This window comes from Perca flavescens, chromosome 12 (genome assembly GCF_004354835.1).
Source record: "Perca flavescens isolate YP-PL-M2 chromosome 12, PFLA_1.0, whole genome shotgun sequence".
Classification (NCBI taxonomy): domain Eukaryota; kingdom Metazoa; phylum Chordata; class Actinopteri; order Perciformes; family Percidae; genus Perca; species Perca flavescens.
The window spans coordinates 6,901,704-6,926,291 of NC_041342.1; the positions used below are offsets into that span (position 1 = coordinate 6,901,704).

A 24,588-nucleotide genomic window follows, 5' to 3' on the forward strand; every position below is an offset into this window, starting at 1 on the left:
AAAAACTGGTTGAATTGCGACCTCTAGTGGAAGAAGGTTATTCTGAGGGACGGAGCTCTCCATGGTACTGAAACACACTGTACAAACACAGTAAGACAGTAACATTGTCATTCTACACTACTTGTGTGTGACCAGTATTAAATTGTTGTACTGAGTTGTTTTTTTAAAAATATGTTTTTGTGCATCTGTGGGTAAGGAAAAACGTCTCCCCAGAAGAAACCTACTATAATCATAAACTGACCTTTACAGCAGTGAAGCATCAAACCCCCACATGCTCCTGGTAACCTTTCATTCCATTGTTGTGAACTGATTGTAAGATGAAAAGGAGAAGCTTTGTCAAACACTAATTGACTGTCTGACAATGGCCGTACAGCAAATGGCTTTTCCAATACCCCTGCTTTATTGCAGCGGGACAAGAATAACATTAAAAGAATGCAAAGGTTCAAGTAAGTGCTATGGCATTTCACACACCATTGGTATACCACTAGTACAAATACAGTAAAACTCTGACCAATGAAGACATTATGGCTGCAGGAATTGGTCGCTTTTAAGAGGATGTTGTTTGACTTGGATGGAATGACATCTGGCTGTAGATGTTTTACCTGATGTGTTTAGTATTCTGACTCTGAGGGATTTGCTGTTTCAGTTGTTTTGTGTTAGTAGTTAGTGTTTTTGTGTATTTTGTAATGGCATGTATGTGTGGTTGTACTGCTGCCTGCCTTGGCCAGGACACTCTTGAAAAAGAGATTTTTAATCTCAACGAGTTTCTTCCTGGTTAAATAAAGGTTAAATAAAAATTGAAAAAAAATAGGAATTGCACATGCATGCACACCATATGTGCGTGCACAAACAAACTTTCACCTATTTCATAGTATACTAAATGCTCTTATTGTCAGTGTTAAACCCAACAATGAACTGTGGGTTGCAGAGGCATTTTGCATTTCAAGTCTAGGTTCATTAGTGCATTCCTTTCCCAAGACTTTAAGGTAAAAAATGGTGCACATGCATGCCCCTAATTGTCTATACCATCATATTTCTGGGCTAAAACTTGTTATTGAGTTGATTGCTCGTATAATTTCAAATCTACGATTCCCTTCATACCAGTGAGAGGAGTTTATCTTACACAATAATCTGCACCACACCAGAGTTAGTGCAGATAGACAGAAAAAAGAGCTCCCAGATTCATTTTCTGGGGTTGGAGGAGGGTAATACTATGGTAACATGTAACTTGGATGTTAATTTTGAGTTGTAAGACTGAGATTGATGTGACAAGCAGGTCTAGATAGTGTATCTGATAGTCTCAATGGTATACATTTTCATCATCATCATCATTCACATGTAGTGCTTGAACTTTCCAAGATCCCACGGTGAACATTTGTAGATTCTGTGCTTTTAAAAGTTCTTATCCCAGTAAGGATCCAATATCTTAATGAATTAATCTATTTGTTAATGACATGAATAATTTAGCAGTCATAAACTGTTGAATCATAAACGTTTTGGATTTGCCAGAGAAACTAAAAAATAGAAAGTCTAAAAGGCAACCTCCATATAAACTTGTGTAAAATGTGTATTTGTCATCAACCGACTTCAGTGAAGCCACAGTGATTTTCTCCTTCTGTCCCCTGCCCTGGATGATCACTGAGCTGATGGCTTGGTAGACGGACAATCTGCTCATTACACTATTTTCCCCCTGTCACCGCTCTGCTCTAACTTAGCTGGCACGACCCATGGAAACAGCCAATTGGGAGTATGTGTGTGTAAGTGACTATGTGTGCATGTAAATGTGGTCCTGCATGTGTTTGTTTGCGTGTGTGTGTGTGTGTGTCTGTTCTATCTTTGTTATCCTCTTAACTCCCTTGAGGTCTGCCCTCTCTCTCTTTAATCCCCAGAACACACACCCACACCCAACAGATGAAGAAGCATGGGGGAATAATTGAAGAACATACGGCCGTTAGAGAAAACCAGTGAATCCTGCCACAGGGTGAAAACTGAAAGACTCAAATCTGTGAGGGGGAGTATAGCTGCACTGTTTGGGCTCTTGTTAGGAGGATACAGCTGGAAAAAAAAACACCATACTGTCGCAGCTGCTTAATTTCATTATGAAAGGACTCTCGCTGTAAGAAAATGAAAAAAACACAGTTCATGTTACTTCTTAATTAAAGTGTTTTTTTTTTTTTACATTCCACAAATGTAGCCTGACTTACACAGGCAATTAATGTGCTAATAAACTGACTGAAGGAAGCAATGGGTTGCTGACTTATCTGTATTCCTTAATGGCTAGCAGGTGGGCATCAGCAACACCTGATCTAAGATCAAATACTAGCTCTTATCTTTGATTATTATGATAATGAGAAAATGTCAAGCAAATGTTTGAAGATAATTAAGAACAGATAGTTAGTTAGGTAGTCAGATTAGTTATCCACACTTCCCTCAAAACTTTTTTTTCTTGTGAATTACTTGGTAATTGTACCTCTTCCGACAGTAGTAGTAGCAGATTGCTTTTATTTGAAGGGGTCACAAGCCTTCAGGATCGGAAAACACAGATTTAGAAGCTGTTTCACGATTTGAAAAACAGAATCACTATAAAATAATTGTTCCCTGTGTGCTCATGGTTTTGTAATCCTCTAGCTCTCATAATAAATCAACTCTTGCTTAATTTTCTGGAATAGTGGTAAGCTTCTGGTTTCCCACTTTGCCATAGCTTGGGGTTTATTGAATCGATTGAATAACTGTAGCTATATATTCCTGTTGAGAAATGCAATCACTGACAGCAAATTCTCGGTTACAGCAGCCCTTTCCTGGGGTGTCAAAATCATTCACCTCCCCTCTTTACACCAAACTACCAACACACACACACACACACACACACACACACACACACACACACACACACACACACACACACACACACACACACACAAACACACACATCTCAGAAAGATCCCCTCCCTATATTCCCTCATCTCTATCACTTGCTTATTCTCTCACATAACAGCTTTGTCAAGTTTGCCAAATAAAGCCAACTTTTGCCCGAAAAGGATGCTTTTATTCTTCAAAATAAATGTGTACAATTTGTCATGCTTGGGGAACATCTTTTACGGTGCACCCGTAATCATTAAAGTGTAAACAAATGCATTTTAGAAATTAATTTCGTTTTCACCCTGTGTAAATGCAGCCTTGTTTTGATACCCTTATTTGACATGATTCAACATTAACAGTCGATTGTGTTTTATTTTGAAAACGAAAAACCGGAAACTTTGTTTTATTGACGCTATTCAGCGTCAGTATTTGTCTCTCTCTTTGCTCGCAGTAGCCAGTGAAGGTCTCTCTACGTTTCAGTTATCACTGGCGCTACCGACCAGTTGAAAACATCCTCGCGCTTGGGAGGTGATCCAGGATTTCTGTTTAGGAGAGGACGGGGAGACGTCAGCCACACTGCTCGACAGCCATGCAGATACTCGGGGTCCCTTTTTTGCTGTTTTGCCTCATTTGGGTCCACTCCTGCGCTCTCGGCGGAAAAGGTAGGAACATGAAAAAGAAAAAGATGAAAGAAAAAAATAATAATAATTGGCTTTGAAATGTTTGACTGCTTTTTCGCGTGTGAGTTGCATAAGTTAGCAAGTAGAGAGCACCAACCGCCCGTCCAACAACTTCGTCGCCGTTTAGATATTTGTTTTAGCCTGTCTCTAGTTAAGTTCTGCCGAATAGACCGGTAGCCTAATTTTTTTTCTTTCTTGAGAATTATTCACTAGTTACCTTTCACGTAATGGCGGACGGGGCAATTAGCGGGACAGGTGTTCAGTTTTTTTTGAGTGGGAAGTTGCAGCTTTGTTGTATCGTTAGGTAGCCTAGTCTGTGATATATTGGGAGCAGGGGGATGAAGGAAGAAATATTGGCAAATACCAGATATATTAGCAGTTAGTTCTGCAGCAGCTAAATATTATTTTAACTGATTAATCGTTTTATAAATATAGACTGAGAGAAAATAGTGAAAATCACCCAGTACAATTTCCTAAAACCCAAGGTAACGCCTTGTTTGGTCCTAAATTTAGGCTATATTTAAACATTACATAAGTCAACAAAAAACCGCAAATACTCTTAAACGAGAAACTTTAACTAGGGCATGGTTGGTATTTTAGCTTGACTTAAACTATTAGGCTAATTCATCAAATTTTGACTAGCCTAATTGTTTTAGCTCTGCTGATAGACATAGGCTAACTTACCACAATTTCCCTTGTTTAACATACTATAGGATTTCACATTTGAGCTCATAAGTATTTTTGTCACCCTTAAAGGTTGCTGGATAACTCTTCTTCGCATAGCATTAATGTCTAGAAGGCACCAAAAATATTAGCGGTTATGTTGGCGGTCATGATTGGCTGGTTTGCCAGTGATCAGAGGATGATTTCTAAATATGATAATCGATTAGTCCTCCGGGAGGGCAGAGCAGCCAGGGCGTTGTATTCGGTCACATCCTCACGCTTTGATACTCTTCATATTTCTGTGGCTAACTAGGTTTAGATTAAGTTTAAAAAAAAAAAAGATCCCTTTTTCTATGACTCATTCAATTTTCAAAGGTGAATGTCATGTGTTAACTCACTCCGCTTTGGTTGACATACACAGTTGACATTGGCTGTGCAATCTGTTCTGGAGGCCAAATAGCATGTTACCAAACATTTTATTAAATGGCTGAATTGGATTTTACTCGGCAAATAAATCATTGTAATTTCCCAAGATTTGATAAGCCTTTGTATTGTTAAGAACATTAGAAAAGGAATAGATTAAGGTGTGTGTGTGTGTGTGTGTGTGTGTGTGTGTGTGTGTGTGTGTGTGTGTGTGTGTGTGTGTGTTTGTTTCACCAGCGCAGCAGAATACAGTATATACATGAGACAAAGGCTTGCTGCTGAATACCTTTTACATAAGAAGTCAGGAAATAGAGATGAATGCCAGAGAACATGGACTGAGGGAATGAGAAAGGGAGGGGAAAAAAAAAAATTGAAAACAAGGTCAGATTTATGGGTGTCTTTTCAACAAGAGCCGTCTAGCTACATTATCCTCGGCGTAACATAAATCGCGAAAGCGATGTGGAACGCAAGAAGCATAACTCAGGTTTTCCTCTTCTGTGCAGTGACTGGTGAAACAATGTCTGTCGGGAGCTGCTCTGTCCATCCTGTCGCTCTATTCCTCTTTACTGTTATTCATGCCCTTTCTGTTCTCTCTTTCCTCTGGTTTCTCACTTGTGTTTTTCTCCCCATTTCTCTCTCTCTCTCTCTCTCTCTCTCTCTCTCTCTTGCTTCGACTCTCACTGTTTGTTGCTTTGCTCTGTTGAGCTGATGCCATTCAAAGGGCAAATGAGAGAGATGTTTCGTCATCCTCCTTCTCACTTCTTTTTCCAACCTCCATTCCGATTTCCAGAGCTGCTTCTCTTTCTCTGTCCACCTCCCTGGATTCAATTCCAAAGTTTTATGGGCTTAAGTGAGTTGTATAGATGGCGAGGCAGTCTCTCATCTGGAGCGTGTCACATTCTCACTCCATCCCAGGTACCTCTATTACCGACACCCTCCTTGGTCACATTCGTATTCTCTCCCTTTGCTAGCCTGTCCAGATTTTCTCTTTCTTTTACTCCTGTTGTACCTTTTCTTAACCTCCCTCCACCTCAAACATTCTCTCTCCTTAACTCTCTCCAGTTTTTGTTCTCTAATGCCTCTCAAATGAGAGAAAATGTTTGCTCGATGTAAAAAAAAAAAAAAAAAAAAAGTGTGTGCATGAGTTGTGTGATGGCAGGCAATTCTGTTGAGAAAGACTGAGTCCCCTTGTGCTTTGTACTGGCATGGAGGAACGTCGGGTCTGTGTGCTTCTGGAAGTATATGCAAATGAGGGCAGATATGCAAATGAATGTCCTAATTTGGATGTTAATTACCCAGCACGGCTAATTATAATATGTCTGATGAGGCGTAAGGTGGAGGAGAGGAGTGAAATGGAAGGGCCACTGCCATAGGACGATGTATGTGTGGTGATGAGTGTGTTTGTTGTGGGTGTGTGTGTGAGAGGTGTTTGTGTGTGGGGTTGTGTGTACGCCAGTATCACACCAGCTGGTCTAATGGCCCCGGTGGGGCTTTCTGATCAGCAGTGCTAAATGTGTGGTGGATAAACATTGCATGCAGTGCTGACTTCTGAGAGACACCCTCAAACACACTGCCCCGTTGGCTCACTGGTGCACGGATACACATTGACACACTTGGACACTCCTGTACTTTAAAAGTAAAAACTAAAAACTCTGAGTAAACACTTCTTTTTTCTTCTTCTTGTAGACACACACACATTTTGCCAGGCAGGTGGCAGGTTGTCTGTAAGTGACTGAGGTGGTGCTGCAGAGGAGAGCGACGGAGAGAGAGAGGAGAACCAGTAGGAGAGGGAGAGGAAAGAGCAGAGATAGGCAAAAAAAGGAGAAACATGTGGATTCTCTAATAATTTCACCATTATGCTTCTTTGTGGATGCTTTTATATAGGCCTTAGTGGTCCCCTAATACTGTATCTGAAGTCTCTTTCCTGAAATTCAGCCTCGGTGCAGAATTCCAGCCACTAGAGCCAGTGCCACAATGAGCTTTCCTTAGTACGTGCCATTTCTGTGTCTGTAGCTTTAAATGCTATTGTGGAGGAGGGGAGGGTGGGGGGGGTAACCTTGCTCCTTATGACCTCATAAGGAGCAAGATTCCAGATCGGCCCATCTGAGCTTTCATTTTCTCAAAGGCAGAGCAGGATACCTGGGGCTCGGTTTACACCTAGCGCCATTTCAAGCCACTGGGGTTAAAAAAAACCTCAAAGTGAATTTTTTCATGCCATGGGACCATTAACCTTTTTAATTTATAATTTGATTGATTTATTAAGATATTTTCCTGCATATGCTTTAGGAACACAGATGTATGAGACATCAAGAGACTTAGAAGTGCAGAGCATGGGACATAAATAATTAGATACCAACTTTCCTAAACCTTGACTTTACAACATAAAAAGATTGGTTACATGGATTAAGGCAGGGACACTTTAGAACTTTTAGATTAGATTATGAATATGATTTGGCCGTGACAACTGATCAGCCCAAGCTAGACCTGGTCTATTTTAGTCTGGCAATCCACTCGCTGCCAGTCATTCATATAAAGATTGTTTCAGACACGTTTGTTATTTGAGGCCGATATAGGTGACCGGTGACGTCACTTTTGTGTTGCCCAAGGGAGACTTACCGGTAAATAAACAGCATTACCTAACCTTAAGTTCATAAAGAACATGCGACAACTGACTTATTTTTTTTTTTTTTTTTTTTTTTGCCGGATATGCAAGGTCATCTCCAGTTGTTACTGAGCAGTTGTTGAGCGTGTTGTCTATATTGACTCCGTTTGACTGAGCAGCCTGATGAATTACTTCAGCCGTGTTTGAAGAACAGGACCCAGGTAGTGCTATTTCATTCAATGACAAAACGGGTTCATTCATCAAATATTCTTAGCCTTTTGGTTTTGTGCAAAGAATCATGAAACAAGTCATGGCAAATAGATTCTGATGATAAATGAGTGGTCTCTGTTGATTTCTTTTATTACTATATATATTAGTGGGGTCATTGGAGATATTTTCTTCTCTTAAAAATCTCTTTTTCTCTCAAGCTAAATCGAATAACATTTTTCCCAAATGAGGCCCAATGATTCTTGTGTTTTTGAAGTTAGCTTTTTCGCTCTCACTGACATAACCGTAAAACCAGAAAAATAGCTTTGGTGTTGGCAGCAAGAGCAGATCCAAGAGCAAATAAAGAGGCGGTTGAATGCCCCTGAACTTTAATAGCGGTTTTGTGGAATATCTTTCTTGTGAGATTGTTAGTCTTCAGATAAAAATGTAAAACTTCCAATTTTTTGAAATGGCTTGTCCTCAGTCAGAGTTTGGCCAAATAGAGCAATGTTGAGCAGCAACTTACAGACTGAACTGAGGAGCTGGCTGTGCCTTTGCTGTGTCCCATGAGCTGGTGTCATTGAAGTGTTATCTATGGTCTCTATGTACACAGGCCTAGCAATCCTTTATTAAACAATAGACCGTGGTCTGTTGTGACTCATGATAAAGCCTGAAGTTATAAAGACATGCACCACTGCGCACTGTTTTAATTATAATTCAAATACAAACTTATTAGCCTGTGTATTGGCACACCTAATCAAATGTGTTAACATTGTTGGGTGTTTATTTCCAGCCAAATATAAGACACACACACACACACACACACACACACACACACACACACACACACACACACACACACACACACACACACACACACACCCTCTGATTGAGTCATCCCCTTCATCTCCCTTTCAAGTTGTCCTGTGTGGGTTTCTTGTATAGTCAGTCCAAAGCCTCGCTATATGCTTTTGAAATGGCTTTATTTTAGAATTTTTTTTTTTTGCTTCTGATTTCCTCCAGTAGCAATCATGAAAGAACCATTTTCCATCATGAGATTTGATTTTGGAGATTTTTTACAACCACAGGTAGGCTACAAAGTGAAACTACACAGTGTAACATCACAGGTGCTGTGGAAAGTCATGCCAAAGGCAATTCTTTTAAGTTTTCGAATACTTTGCCTACAAGGCAGCACCTCTGTGTCTGACTGGAAAAACAAATTGCAACAAACAAATATCTTGGTGTGTGTGTGGTTTTGCTCACACCTTCCATCACGTCCGCATGCGTGCGCACACACATAATCATGCACCTGAAACTACAATCGCTGCTCAGGAAGAAGGGAATCGCAGCAGGGAGGGAAAATGAAAGCATGTCATCAAGAAGTGAGGTTTTTAATTTTCACAAGTCATCAGTCAGAAGTGTTATCTCTGTTTCTCTCTATCTTCTGGTTTCTTCCTATATGACTCTCTCTCTCTACCACCCCACCTGTCACTGACTTTGTCTGTCTTTTCCTCTCCCCTCCTGGCAGCAGCACATTAGATATGGGGGGTTAGATTTGTGTGTGTCAGTGCAAATATCCCCGTTTCTCCTCTCAGATCAATTCCATATTTTCATCTTCTCCTTCCTTTTGTAAATCTGCCAGTGTTGAGCGTCACCTCTCTATGGATTGAATGTCCTCACCTCTGCCATTGCCCTTCGTGTCTCTCTCTCTCTCTTTCTTCTCTTCCTCATCTGTTCTCCATCCCTTCCTCTGTTTCTTCTACTGTTGCATTTATTAATCATTTAGGCGATGTAGTTATGAAGTGTAACAGTTTTGAGGTGACATCGCTGCATCCAAATCTCTTTGTGGGTGAATCCCATTTGTATATCGTCTCTTTGTGTTGTATTATGGATTGTTCCAAAATCCATCTTAGCAACTTGTCATGTACCAATATGCCTACCTGAGATACCTGCTAATTAGGTGCTTCATGCCTCTTGAGCCTAGATGACATTTATAATGTGATGTTATGTTGCATGAAAATAAATGAAAATGTGTTACAGGCAAATTAAAAGCACATTAGTTGGAAAACAGAACATACATTTGTATATATCTTCCTGTCAAAACAACCGGGCTAGAAATTGTATTTTATTCTTTCCTAATTTCCTTATTTGAATATCCCCTTGATAGAATAGCAAACAAATACATTTTGTCAGGCGCAAAAACCTGTGTCTGACATACTTAATGAATCCAAACTCGAGTGCGAAAAGTTTTTAAGTTATGAAATGAATGAGAAATGTGCAGTATATCTTTTGAAATATTTTTGTGTGTTTGTTATCTTATTAAAACTCCCCAGTGGGAATAAGAGAAACTGGTTTATTTATATTTATCTGTTCTTTCTAAATTGCTGGGTCATTTAGAGGGACAAAACACACTTTCTTCTTCTTTTTTAAATAAAAAGGCACTTTCTAGAGTTTATTACTTCCCGCTGTTGATAGAGAATTCTGAATAGACATTAACATAGTTGCAACACTGCAATTGTCATGTCTCATAAACTACATACACCTACCGGCCACTTCATTAGGTACACCTGTACAATGGGATGTAATCCAAAACAGCAGCTCTGCCATGAATTCTACTTTTGAAAAGCTTATACATGTTCATTTGTTGTGGACAATGTCAATAATTCTATTCTTTTTTGCTTATTCTTGAGGTTGTAGTGGGTGCCGGTGATGTACTAGAGTGCATTATATTGAAAGGTGTTTCTAATATTCTATCATTAATGTATGCTAATGGGGTGGCCAAAATATAGAAACCCCTCATTATGATGCAGTCTACTTCAACACCACTGCAAACTACAACCTCTACTACAATAATAAATAGGGCTGCACAATATATATTTTTTTTATCGTCATTGCTATATCAACTGGTGCAATAAACCCATCGCGAAGGGCTGCAACATATCGCAAAAGACACTCGGAGAATTTTTTTTTGTTAAAAGAAAATGTCATTCTTTTTCGGTGTTGCCTTTTTAAATTCAATTCAAATGTTCTGTTTGTTTGATTTAAAGGAATGTTGCAAATGATTTCCTTTTCATTTGTTTTAAATTCAACAAGCAGTTTGTTGTATCTTAGCAGAATACTGAAAGCAGCAGAACTGAGTTTCTTCTCACTTTTGTATCTGTTTAGTTATCGCAAGTAATATCGTTCTCGTGATATTCAACAGCGGTGTCGCATATCACATATTTTCCTCATACGCATCCCTAATAATAAAAAAAAACATGTACAGTAGTCTGATTAATCTCTCTCTGACAGGGTCAATCCAAACTGAACATTATCATCTTTTGTAAAGGCAGAATTTACGGCAGAGCTGTTGTCTTGGATCACAATCGATTTGTACAAGTGTACCTAATGAATTGGCCAGCGAGTGTATATTAGACTGCTGAAATCATGATTATTTATCTACATAGTACTAAGCAGATCAAAACCAGGGACTTAATGACCTCATTTGCGTTATAAACAGTTTTATTTTTAGATTTAGATTCAACTTTGTCATTGCACATGTCACGAGTACACAGCAACGGAATGTAGTTAGTGTCTATCCAGAAGTGCTCTAAGCAGTGATTAAATAACATGCTACAGTATATACTGAGTGCAAGGTATGAAATGATATATAGATATGTGTCTATATGAGTGTCTATTACTACAGGTATGTACAGGTTATGGCTATGGTAATAATATCATTTCAAAGTATAATTTTGTGTGTCCACATGAACGATGAGCTGATGGTTTATGAAGCCATTTCCACTGCATTGCTGTGAAACAAATGGTGGGATTGGGAGTCACCTGCAGCACGTTTCCCTGATTTGTAATTTGCTGTCCAGCTTTTTCTTGGGCTCTTTCCATTTGCAGTTTGATGTGAAGTCTGTTGTTGCCCTCGGAGTCATTTGGTCCCTCTGCTCTGCACGCTCTTCCTGTATACTCATCCGACCTTTCAACCCGACTGCTGAGCACATATACACAACCTCGCCGCTTTCTGCCTCTCTTTGTCTCTCCTTCTCTGCCTCTACCTCTCTCTTTCTCTCTTTGTCCCTGAAGGAACGAGCAGTACTTTATCACCCGCTACTCTTGTGTCAGCATAGCAGCATTTCCCATCAAGTCCATGTCACAACAGATGAGTTTTAATTTTTACTTACACTGGTGTAATGATATTTTCTGTTTATTTTATTCATGGTCCACAGCTTTTGCTATTACAACTCTGTTCCCTGTCAGCAAAAAATCCTATTAATCTTTATGCAATTTCAGCATTGTTTTTGCACACTCTGATAATGGTGCTTACCCAGGTTTTTCAAGCTCATTATTGTTAATCGATTGACGTTCGTCATCGCACAGAAGAAAATGAAACAAACATCCCTTTTATCAGTGAGAGCTCGACTGGGCCTTTGTGTGCTTAAATGTACAGATACATCCTTGCACTCATCTATGACAATGGCATTTTCTAATGTCATATTTCCTCCTACAAGGTGTCAAGGAAAGACTTAAAGGTGCTCTAAGCGATGTTGGGTGACGTTATTCTTGTTGACGCACAACAGATGTAACTCTCTCTGTTGATCATCCCCAGGTATTTCCACTGCTCCAGTCAAAGGAGTCCATTACTTCAGCTAGGAAGTAATAGACTCCAAATAGACACCTCACTCTCCCCCACCCCCCCCCCCCCAAATCGTTCTTGTCGGTTATTGGCTGAACGCTGGAACACGGTTTGTTATGTTTTTGTGATCCAGGTTGGCCACTTTTGTTTTTGTTGGAGTTAGTGGACCCTGGTCTACAGAGACCGCGTTTGTTTTTTAATTTTTTTTTTTTTTAACAGTGTGTTCAGGGGACCAGCAGATAGTAAAGAGAGGTTTGCAGTATGTGACAAAGGAAATTGTAGCTTAAAAATTGTGTGACATTGCTTAAAGTGTGTGTGTGTGTGTGTGTGTGTGTGTGTGTGTGTGTGTGTGTGTGTGTGTGTGTGTGTGTGTGTGTGTGTGTGTGTGTGTGTGTGTGTGTGTGTGTGTGTGTGTGTGTGTGTGTGTGTGTGTGTGTCTATATTTGTGGGCTCCAAAAACCGGGGACTACAGTATACTTGTGGGGTCTGCACAGCCTTGTGGGGACCAAAATGCTGGTCCCCACGAGTTTAAAGGGCTGTTTGAGGGTTAAGACTTGGTTTTAGGGTTAGAATTAGGTTATGTTTAGGGTGAGGGTACTAACGGCAGCAGAGCTGACACTGCAGGTGTGTGTGTTGGTTTATTTGAAAGTTTGTTCATGAAAAGATACTTTATCCTCCCCAGTCATGTTGCTTCACGTGGCTCAAAGGTGATTCTTTCTGAGGACTTAACTTGTTGGTGCCTGTATGAGGTGTTGGTGTGCTGTGTTTGATGATTGTAGAGTATGTAGGCACACACTCCCCTAATGCCTTGCTATATATTTACTTTTTCGGAACATTTCTGCTTTAGTTTTTTTGGCTTTTGGTTTCTGTCGAGGGTGTTTTGTAGTAGTTAAGGTAAATGGCCACCAGAATACATTTGTGTATAGTTTTGTCAAACCTAAAAGTAAACCGCTGTGTTCTGTCTGATGAGACGCAGGCAGTCGTGACGGTCCTCCAAACAAAATTCCTTGCAAGAAGCAGCAAGAACGTCCTCTTCACTCTACCTGTCACAATTTACCCACGACTGAACTATTAGACTTCTATTAAAATGCCAAGGCTTTGTGAGCGGATTGCTCACCCCCATATCTCTGCAGCCCTTTTCCTCTGTAATTATTGTCAATTTTCTTCACAAGCAGACAATAACTGTATTGTAGGGAGTTGAAAAGACAGTGCCACCATACTGGCACAACGGATTGGTGTGCAAAAATTACTTTTGATTGTTGAAAACAAGGAAATACGTGAAACAGTCCGCCTCCTTGCTCTGGCAGCGTACTCCTAATATCCTCGAGAATAAATAATTTACTTTTCACCAGAACACTATAGTTGAAAATGTGCTTTTTTATTTTTTTTGGTTCTTGCAGATTATTGGATGAGTAAATCCAACTCTACAGGCAATAAAAACTTTACAGCTTTCATTTTTCCATTTATTTGATCCACTGGCAACATCGACTGTTACTGAAATATGTTGTACATTTATAAAGCGATGGGTCGAGCTGGAGCACATTACATCGATAACTGGTCATTTATGAGCCTGTTACATTGTGTAGAATATCAGTCAACAGTCACCATTAAAGCTTGGGTTAGTGGGGTTTTCAACCTATGAGTACACTTCATTACATGTCACAGGAGAAAGATTTTTAGTGCGAGAAAACCCAAGTGTTTTTGTAAAGGAAAGCCAGAGCCCCAGAGGCAGTCGTTTTGGCAGGGAGGAGGAGTACATACTCATAAATGACATAAATAACCAGAATGAAAGTTTACGGAAGTGAATAAGAGCGCTGATCACACTGCTGATGTATTGGTTTGGGATGTATTAGCATTTAAACACATCATCAATCCTCTCTCCTCTCTCCCTGTGTGACCACTCAGCCATTATACTTTATCTAAAGTAATTGACCAGAAAATGGTTCTGAGTTGTCATCAGAAAGGAAAGTGCTCTTTTTAGCAGCTCTGGCAGCTTTAGGCTTGCAACTTAGGGATGTAATGGCTGTTTGCCTTTTATTGGACATTAGTGTGTGTTATTTCTCTGCCTACCTCCTTCATACCTTCCCTCCAGCAGCTGCCCTTTCCCCCATAGCCTTTGCACTAGTCTCGCATTGCCAGACCCACTGCGGAAGAGGGTCTGGCTAGTCCACACAGCAATCCGGGATGGGAGAAAAACGTGCTCTGGTTTATTGGCATTTCCTTAAACCAATCACAATCGTCACGGGCGGTGCTAAGCCCCGGACGAAGCCACGGTGCCTCTGCAAAAATAGCCTCGGGAAGGAACTTGTCTTGGTGGAACACGTGTACGTCCAAAAGTTGTTTTAGTTGGAGAAGAGAAAACTCCGATTGGACAGATAGTCTAGCTAGCTGTCTGTATTTACCCTGCAGAGATCTGAGGAGTAGTTAACCATTGTCCTCAGAAATCCACCGGAGGTTAAAATTCCAACACAAAGAAAGCAGAAGGTAACGGACATTTGGCCAAAAAGAAGGGACATCCGGCGGAATTTCCAGCGGCACCGGAGCAATCCCGGAAGTGGAACGTCGTGGATGTAGACTACCTTTGCACTGACATACCTCTTCCCTCATACACGCACGCACGCACAAAAGCACACAGGCACGCACTCACTCACTCACTCACTCACTCACTCACTCACTCACTCAGCAGCTTCTCAGCCTCTCTCCCCAGTAATAGGGATCAGCTGTGAGTGGAGTGGTCCAAGATGGCAACTCCACAAAGCATCTGACAGATGCTTGGGGATGAGACAAATCAGGGAGAAGGTGGCCAGCTAACTCCTTCTGTTAACCCCCTGACTTTCCTCTTTCTGCCCACTTGGACGACTGATGTTGTAAGATTGCTCACATTGGTACTCACAAAGCCGGCTGAGATGTCATACAATATTAAAGCGCTACACTGTTTACATCTTAAGATGCCGTTTGCCTTTCAAGCATCATTTCTTTATTTAGACAGAAGCCTAGAGGAGCAAAGTGAAGGGGAATCGCTGGTAATTGCTCGGGAATTCGTGACATAAATTCACCATCTCGAATTTTACCAGCTCTTAGAGGCATTCTGCTGACTAGTATCATTATATTCCGAAGACTTTCTCCTCTTTTAGTTCCACGTTATTTCAACTGTCTTCGAGAAATTATGACAATTTTGCAGCCATAGTGTGATTTGGAAAAGTTTGAAGCATTGAAGAATATGTAATTTATCCCTGTTGTCATATATTGATTTTAGTAAAAAGTTATAAGTTTTCACCCTGATCCCCGTGGTATATCGAAACAAACTTCTGAGAGTAATGTGGCTTGGCTTAGTATTTAATTCAGAAAATGCCATCCAATCTTCTTACTTATGACACTATGGGAGTATAATACTCCAAATAGATCATATTTACCCCTGTATAGACCTCACCATCCAAATTTCTTATGCTGAGAGATGACGTAGAAAACAAATGTCATAATGAAATTTTGGCAACATTCATATAGATGTCTTTCCAGCCTTAGAACTGTAGTTTATCTGGCAAACCACTGATGTCTGAAGTAGTGTTGAGTTGTATCTTATTGCTAGATGCTGCTAGAGCAGAAAGAATACAGTTCACATTGCAAAAGACTGACATAATTGCAGACATAAGTCACCTTCAGTGTCCTTTTGATGAATTGAACCTCCAGCTTTCCTTCTTTGCCGCCTGCCCCCGTTGAAGTTGAAAGAAAAGATGGACAGAGCTGCGTCAGAAAATCCAAAAGAGAGAGAGAGAATTGGGGCCAGGCGGAAGGAACACATTGTGGAGAGGGAACAGAAAGCCAGAGGACAGAGGAGAAGCGAGATGTTAGAGAAAGGCGGAGATAATGGAAAAAAATGAGCGTCATGACAGAAAAAGAGGGAAGATAAAGGGAGAGAGGCTGCGTGGTATGGTGATGTTTGCCATTGGCGGTGTGGGCGCTCGGTGGTCGGCGGAAAGCCCCAGAGCGATTCATCATGATTACGTGGTGGTAGGCAGGTAATGTCACAGCAGGCGGGGCTGGGCGCACCAGAGGCAGGCGCTGCTGCTATTTCTGGGCATCGGTCTTTGCCAGCCTGGATTGAGTTGGTCATATCAGCCTGCATTGTCTCTTCTGTGCCCTCTGGATATGTTTTTCTTTCTCTTTTTCTGTTTGACTCTTTAAAATGTCTGGTTTGTGTGTGGGGGGGGATGACATTTGTTCTGCAGGTCCACATGATGTTCTGGCTTTTACATTTACATATTGATGGTGTGTTTTAGCTTCCTTTGTCAGTGTTGAGGCTTATTTTTACTCCCCACTCCTGTCTGTCGTGTCACACGAAGCTTCAGTGACTCATTAAAAGACTTTTTAAATGTCAAATGTCAGTGTCTGTCTCCATCTGTCACCCCCTTCCCTCACCATCTCAGCCTTTTTCTGTGATTCTCTGTCTTAACCCTTGTCGTGTCTCTGACTTCTTGGCATCTTTGGCATTTGCTGTCATTTCTAACCTTGATCATTTACATCTCTTTTATGTTTCTCTCTTTACTGATCCCAGTCAGCCACCTTTCACTTCCTCTAAAACAGCTGTCACTGAGCTTATTTGTCCAAATGTCAGCAGTTGTATACATAAATTGTGTGTGTGTGTGTGTGTGTGTGTGTGTGTGTGTGTGTGTGTGTGTGTGTGTGTGTGTGTGTGTGTGTGTGTGTGTGTGTGTGTGTGTGTGTGTGTGTGTGTGTGTGTGTGTGTGTAAACAAGTCCCTAGTGTTTGTAACGTTTTGTGTGTATGCTTCCAGCTTTTTGTATTACACAGACACACACACACACACACACTTAATGTAATGTGTACTTTCTGTACACTAAGTCTCCAATGCACAGTGTGGTGCTAGGAAGTCTAAATGATTAATGATTGCCTCTGTGTGTCTGCTGGCGCTGCAGCTAAAACCAGTGTCACTCTCTCTTACTGCTGTCACTCCATGAATATTGTATAGGTTACGGACTTGCTTGCCTCAAAAACAAGTCCAGCTCTGTCCATCTTCCACCACTTGTTTATGCTTTAATTCATCCAATTGTCTAGCTGTGATGAAGTGGGTGGGATTCCCTGCACTCACCACTTGTCCCTTATGTTTGTCTACATTGTATGTCTAATTTTACTATTGCTTTTGTGTAACATTTTAAGCACTTACTATTCCGGGTTTGTTTGTTAAAATTGTTTTACATTGAGTAGTGGTTTAATATAAAGCAAACGGAATGACATGCAGCAAAGGGCCGCAGGTCGGAATTGAACCCTGGCCCGCTGCTTTGAGGAGTAAACCCTCTATATATGGCCGTCCGCGCTACCAACTGAGCTACCCAGGCACCCTCAGTTAGATTATTTAAGTTGCAGGTTTGAACACTGAAGTGCTGTGTTGTTTTAGGGAATTGCTTCACTGTTTTTAAACACATAAACTATATTTGTGAGCAATCTTTAAAGATTTATGTCTTCTGAAATGACAAATGGGCTTTTAGTTGAGAGCCACACAGCCAAAGCATTAAGAAATGCATCATTGGTTTAGCTGCTTTTATGGGATCTGTTGACAAAAAGCCCTGACATCCAAACATTGGAAAGCTCCCTTCAGAGCCACAGAAGACATTATACAGCTGAGTTGTACTCCCTGTGACGAGTAAACTGAACTTAATGGAGTGCCCCTTAAAGACCAGTTACTGTACCTAAAGATGTTGCAGTACTGGACTCTTTGACTGATGAATATTTTCTGAGGATGCAGTGCATAAATATCACAGTAATAAGCATTGAGCACCAAAGATAACGGAGATGCAAATACCACATTATGGATGTTGACAATATCTATTAAACCATGTGCCTAAACTGGGCAGGTACTGTCAAAGCCATCATCTACTATAATCACTTAGTTGACAGTCTATATTACTGAAAAGTGTTGGCGTGTTAGTGTGCTGCTGTGTGCCCTTAGGTCCTCTGGAATATGATTACCTGTCTGCAGTGTTGCACGCTGTCGGCACAATCTCGGGGGCAAACGGAGCAGAACGTCAATTGGTTTTATCCTGACATAGAGTTCTTGGACAGCTATTTAGCTATGTGTGTAATATGTACTGCATGTTTCTCTATATTATGCAGAAGTACTGATATGTAAGTGTGTATGTCTGTGTTGTCTGCCTATGCTTTCTGTGCTTAAATAAATCTTTCATTTCCTTTTTTACTAACTTCTTAATTGTTTTACACATAACCACAATTAATACCCTCTCACCCCTATACTGTGATCGAGACTAAAGGGTAATTTATGCTTCTGCATTAAATCAACGCCATGGGTACGTAAGTAAAGATGTGGAGGTACGGACCTGAATGCCAATAATATGACGTTACATTTTGCTTAAATAACACCCATCCTTAACATGCATCAAATGACTCGACTCAAGGGGAGAATGTATGACAAATTGTTCTCACAGTAATATCGCAGTCGGGTTTGGCATTTTCCTTTTCTGTTTGAAAATGATTGAGGCCTAGTTACATATAATGTAGGCTATAATAGCCTACGTTATATGTAAGTGATGAAGTTTCATTTTATTTCTGTAACTAGGTTGTCTGTGATGTTATTTATAGCATCTTAGTTCCCACAGAGAGAGTTTCCTACAGTGTTTTTGTGTCTCCCAGTTCTTGTAAATGGGACATTTCATGTGGTGTTTTTCCATTGGCACTTTTGGCCGCGCCGATTCAAAACATGTTGCTCTGATGCATGCTGAATGCATTTCCACTACCACTTTAAACGCGCTGGGCCATTTAAATGATTGGGGGGGGGGTTTAGTGTAAAGAATTTATAGGAAATGAAATGTGTTTATCCACCGTTTTACAACCGCACCTTCGACCACTAGTCGCAGCCATGGATCAGTCTGCTGCTTTTAAACGCCAGTGAGTCAAGACGAGCGTGTTCCAGTTAAAGACACCTCTTCAAGCGGGTAGGCCTGTTGTAATGGAGATGCAAATCCCCACCGTGTTGGGTTGGCGCACAGTAGGGATGGGCATGATTAATCGACGATCGATAATTGATTATTAAGAATATAAGTACAACACGGCCACGACTCCCATGATGTAGCCTACCACTAAACAAAGTACACCCGACCCTGGTTAATGTTGGCGGCGGCCGCGGTGCATCCTGCTCTGTCTCAACCTAGCATAAACTCGGCATTAGCACGGAGGAGCTGCGATGCACAGCGAGCAGAGAAAATTACCCAAGGGTCTGACCCCACATCATCTCAACATGCTTCTCTTTCTCAACAAAAATCAGTAGACTGGTGCAGAAGTTGTATGTGAGTTAGCCTACTGGTTATTTTTTATTAGGCTTTGTCCGTGCCTTGGATAGTTTTGAGTTACATTTTGACAAAACCTATCAGATCTAAGTATTATTATGGTTTTGGTTAAGTTATTATTTAATTTGATTCTTTTTATTTATTTTGGAACAAAATGGTCTGTTTAAGAACGCCGACTCGCAGCTGCAGGTTCTGCTGCTTCAGAGCACCGCAGTGCATATATCTATTATCTATATCTATAACCTCCAGTTTAACTGCCACAAGTTGTTCTTCTTGTAATTAAGATTGCATCGAGGAAAAACGAGCTGTGTTTTTGTATTTTAATTGCATTTTTAATTTGTAAAAAGTTAAATAAATAATGAATTTTAATATAAAAATATTAATGATTAATCGATAGTCAATCATTAATTCTCCCGACGATCGACTAAGAATTTAATCGAATGCCCATCCCTAGCGCACAGAGTCAAACAAAGGCAAGCTAACCCGTGAAGTCAGGACTGGGCGATATGGAGAAAAATCAAATATCACAATATTTTTGACCAAATACCTCGATAACGCAACGATATTGTAGTGTTGACTATTGGTGCTTTCACAAAATATTTACACAATGAGATTTTTGATAAATAATCATCATTAATGTGGATATAATGACTAAGTGGGTAAAGGCAATTGCGCCCGCTTTAGAAAGTTAACTAGTCGCAAGTTTGCGGTAAAATGCAGTTGGGTTGTCGAGGTCAAAACACTATATGTAGCAGCTGTGAATCAAATAAACTTATTATAAATAATGTTCTGTCGTTTTTTACTCTTATACTGAATGTTTGCTGCTACAATCCAGATAAGTGTTGAAAAGTATTTTCCGTGACTGAAAAAGGCCTGTGTTGAGGATGAGGACCAGCCTGAACTGGAGCTATCCGTCTGAAACAGAGCTCAACAGTCGGACCAGTGGAATTAGTTATGTTATTAATTTGTTTACAATATTTTCAGGCTTCAGAGAGAGAGAGAGAGAGAGAGAGAGAGAGAGAGAGAGAGAGAGAGAGAGAGAGAGAGAGAGAGAGAGAGAGAGAGAGAGAGAGAGAGAGAGAGAGAGAGAGAGAGAGAGAGAGAGAGAGAGAGAGAGAGAGAGAGAGAGAGAGAGAGAGAGAGAGAGAGAGAGAGAGAGAGAGAGAGAGAGAGAGAGAGAGAGAGAGAGAGAGCATCAAACAGCGTGTCCGAAAATAATAAAATAAATATTTTTATAAAATGTTATAAAATAGCATTCATGACTTTGATGTGTTGGACCCTGCATTTAGGCCAGGGCTAACGGATAGTGTTTAAATATATGACTAAATTATATATTTTTGGGACCCCTCCACAGTTCCAGTTTACCAGTTTTAGAGTATTTGGAAGTCAGCCAGAGCTTTCTCTTTGAGCTATGACCATGAAAATGTCTAAGCTTATCAGAGTTTTTAATAGATGAAGTGCATGTAAAAGTGTCTAAAAACTGTTTCGCTATTCATTGCCCTTCACCCCTGTTTAGACTTCAAACACCAAGCTGCATTTCTCATCATCTCACAGTGCTGCTGTGGCAAAATCTAAAATATCTTACAAGTCCTAATTTGAGCAGATGCTTGATTAAAAACAGTATCAAACCTGTGCTATTATTTCCATAAATGCAGTTGGGGGGGGAATAATGGCATAATTTTATTTCAAATTGTTAATAAGCCATTTGGACATGGGAGTTGTTGTTGAGCATTAAAAGGAAACTGCTGTGATTACCTTGATCACAGTCATTTTACTGAACAACAGAGTATCTGGTCAACAAGAGACATTAATGGAGCCTGTTGGCTCTAATGTGAAGGGGATGACAGCTTTTAGATAAATAGCTCATAATATCTTAAATATTGTTCTTTTATACCCCTCTCTCTCTCTTCACATGTTATGAACTGGGTAATGCACAACGTGTCTGTGTATTTTAACCTTAACTGCTTAGCAACAAAAATAAATGGAGTCACAAATGATTCAGTTTGTCCACCACTGACATCCCCTTCTGGCCATGAGAGGCCATGCTATTCTACTTTGTCCAATTATTAGAAAATACAAGAAAGACAAGATACTCAAACTGAGCATCAGACTACATCAAGTAAATGTACTTTCTATACTTCCAAACTGGTAGTAATATGCACCTTGTAATGTAAAAAAATAAAAATAAATCACCTTCATTCTCTCCTTATGTTCCCCCATGCACTCTATCTCTTTCAAACTCTCGTTCACTCCTGCAAGGCCATCTGATACTAAACAGTTGGCTGCACATCTTATTAGTCTGGAAGGTAAATCTTTACTAATGTGACTTTTCTTTTACTTTTCAAGCTTTTAATGCCCGGTCCCTCAATGGCCCTTTTGAGGTGCCATTTATTTTGAATAATCAAGAGGAATTGAAGGGAGTTAAACTGTAGAATAATGTGAAGCATCAGTGAACACTACTACAGACACTACGCCCTCTTTATTAAGATTGGGAGACTAAACTTTGAAATGAAAGCCAGCTTCCAATTTTACATTCAATGTTGTTAAAAATGTAACCACAAAAGTCAAAAAGTCAGCACATTCTTAAAAAAAACTGTGAAAAGAGTCTTCTTCATGTTTTTGTGTAAATCAATTATGTGTAGATTCTTCGCTGAAAACGGTGACATTATTAGCGGCTTTAATGTTTGTGTTGTCCAGTGCTTGTTCTTAATGTCGGATTTAATACATGAACAATTTCCAGCAATATCTTTGCTGTAGTCTTTAATTTTTCTTCCTCCTTGTGAGATTTCCGCCCAGTCCTGCAGTATTAAATTAAATGTCGATAGGTAGCAGCAGAGGAAGGGAGGAAATTGACATTGAGCTTTCAGAAATCCTCCCTAGAGCGATTCCGTTTGGTAACCGTATTGGATGAGTTTGAAGGTTTCACACTCCCATTAGGCTCCTATTACCTAAACCATGCGAACTGTGCCCATGTAAACCCAATACAGGCCAACAATTACCATTATGTAACGGCACACTGACAGACTGAGTGAGACACCGGGCCAGCAGGTGGTGGGAAGATGGACAGCCCAAACTAAAGGAGGGAAGGACAATGTTTGACTTTCTGTTAGGACAGAGAAACAAGCAGATGAAAAGTTGCCCCAACCTCAAACACACAAACACATCGGCACACTTTATGGATAAATATTCCCATTAGAGAGTTTTGGGGGCATTCATTGCTTTCCTTATTTGATTCAATACCAAGTAAAACCAAGTGAAAAGGTGGAAATATATATTTTTGTTTTCTGAAAAACCTTTTTAGTAAATATACTACCAGAATCAAACTCTTTGTGGTCTGTTTATGGGTTTTGCATATCCAACACAAACGTAACCAGCTTATCAATAGGTTTTAATACCCAGTAGCCAGGGTTATAAACTTTTTCGTCCATCAGCCAAATGGCTAGCAAATGTTCAGATTTTACCAGCCACTCAATAGATTACAATTGTTGAGTGAAGCAAATCTAGCAGCCAATTGCATATTTGACTGGTGGATAGTGCTAATGTTGATCCCTGCCAGTACGGGTGCAACGGATCACAAAACTCAAGGTTTGGATCGTATCACAGTTTTGAGTCACAGATGGGATCATTTTTCGGTTCAGCAAAAAAAAAAAGGGAGACAAATATACCTTTTTTACTGGCATTGCCCTGACTGACTGTGAATTGAACAAGCGGCAGAGGCTATGTAGTCCTGCTCCATTTCCACCACAGCTCTGCACTTGTGTGTCGGAGTTGCTCTCTGTCAGACATGCAGAGGACAGAGAAGCTCACGCTTCGTACCGAAATTTCACACAGAATGACTACCGTTACACCACTAATACACGGGCATAGATATTACTGAATACAACCTGAATTGACTTATATTTTATATTGCAAAGCATCATTTAATATATTTTTGGTCTAGCCAAACTGGATCTCACCCTGAAGTGTGGTGTATTAGCCTCCCGTCTGGTTCCAGGTTGCCCTTGTCAGCTGAGGTAGCATCACGATGGATGGGGCTTGTGGTGTTGTTTTTAAAAAAAAAAAAAAGTAGCCCAGGGCTACTTGTGTTTCCATTTCCAGGTTCACTTTGTGTGCTGCATAATATTGACTGTACTACTAGCTAACAAGCTTTAACTGTTAGTCTGGCAATCAGCGACTTTGCATTAAAGGCTTAATGAAATAAAAATGCAGGTAGTGAATTGGATGCAATATTCTGGGGAAAACACCACCTGGGTGGATTTATAATAGGCTAAGGTTAATACAAGGGCAGTTGTCTTTGGTAGAATAGTTCATTTTCATAACCTGATAAAGGGGATTATCTGTGTTAGGGAAAACACTGCTTTGTATATGTGCATCTCTGGTGTCACTACAATATATACAAAAAACATTTGTTTGATTTGTCCATGCACAGCCTGGAAGAGAAAAAGAAATAATCCTTAACTTTTTCTCCTTATTTCACTTACTTCTCCCTAAACTCTTCCTTCTCCTCGGTCTCCCTTTGTTCCTTCACCCTGAGCAACGTTAGGCCTGAGAAGTAGGGGTGGGTTGTCACATTAAGCATTTCTGTGATGAATGTCTTTTTGTTGTAGAATTCGCAGATGCCAAGTTTTACTCCTTTCATCATTCACGTCGAATATTCTGAAAAGTAAACCAAAAATCTTCCTTGTTTTGTCCCAGCAGGCAACCACTGCCTATCTGCTATGTAAACTTAGCCTTCTAATAATATTATTAGTCCTAATCTATTTTATAATGAACAGTCTTTAAAATAATATTTTGTGGAACTTTCAAAAGAGAATATTTAGAATTGGCATGACTGAGATAGTAGTGAATTAATTATTATGGTACTTTGAGCGATTTTCTTGAAATAAGGCACATGCCATTAGAGATTAGCTGGTTTTCTTTTGACTTGAATCAATGGTTAAATAAATTCCTCATTACTGACACAGTATATGCTCATCTGCGTTGCATGAGAAAAGGTTTCTGCTCTTGTTCAATAGGTGATGGTAAAAAGTCCCTTGTGTTTTCAACTTGCTGTCATATGTACATGTTTTACTTTATGGCTACTCTTTGGCATTTGCTTAGCTTCTTTGTGTCTCCAGTATACATGTTATTAATCTGTTAAATAGTTTATATTAATATTCAGAAGTAATCCTGTTTGTTTGAGGATCAGCCTTCTCGCCTTCTATGCCACTACTTG

At 40.1% G+C, this 24,588-nt stretch overlaps 1 protein-coding gene across 2 annotated transcripts in view; it reads left to right on the forward strand.

Annotated features, from left to right (window-relative positions):
- Positions 1-3,318: 3,318 nt before the first annotated feature.
- Positions 3,319-24,588, forward strand: part of clstn2a (calsyntenin 2a) — a 195,331-nt gene continuing 174,061 nt past the window's right edge. Inside the window, exon 1 of one of the 2 annotated variants that reach the window (XM_028592720.1) lies at positions 3,319-3,521. In XM_028592720.1, the coding sequence (XP_028448521.1) occupies positions 3,449-3,521 (73 nt within the window). In that variant the 5' untranslated portion in view covers positions 3,319-3,448. The remainder of the gene's footprint in view (positions 3,522-24,588) is intronic. The other variant, XM_028592721.1, reaches the window with a different exon arrangement.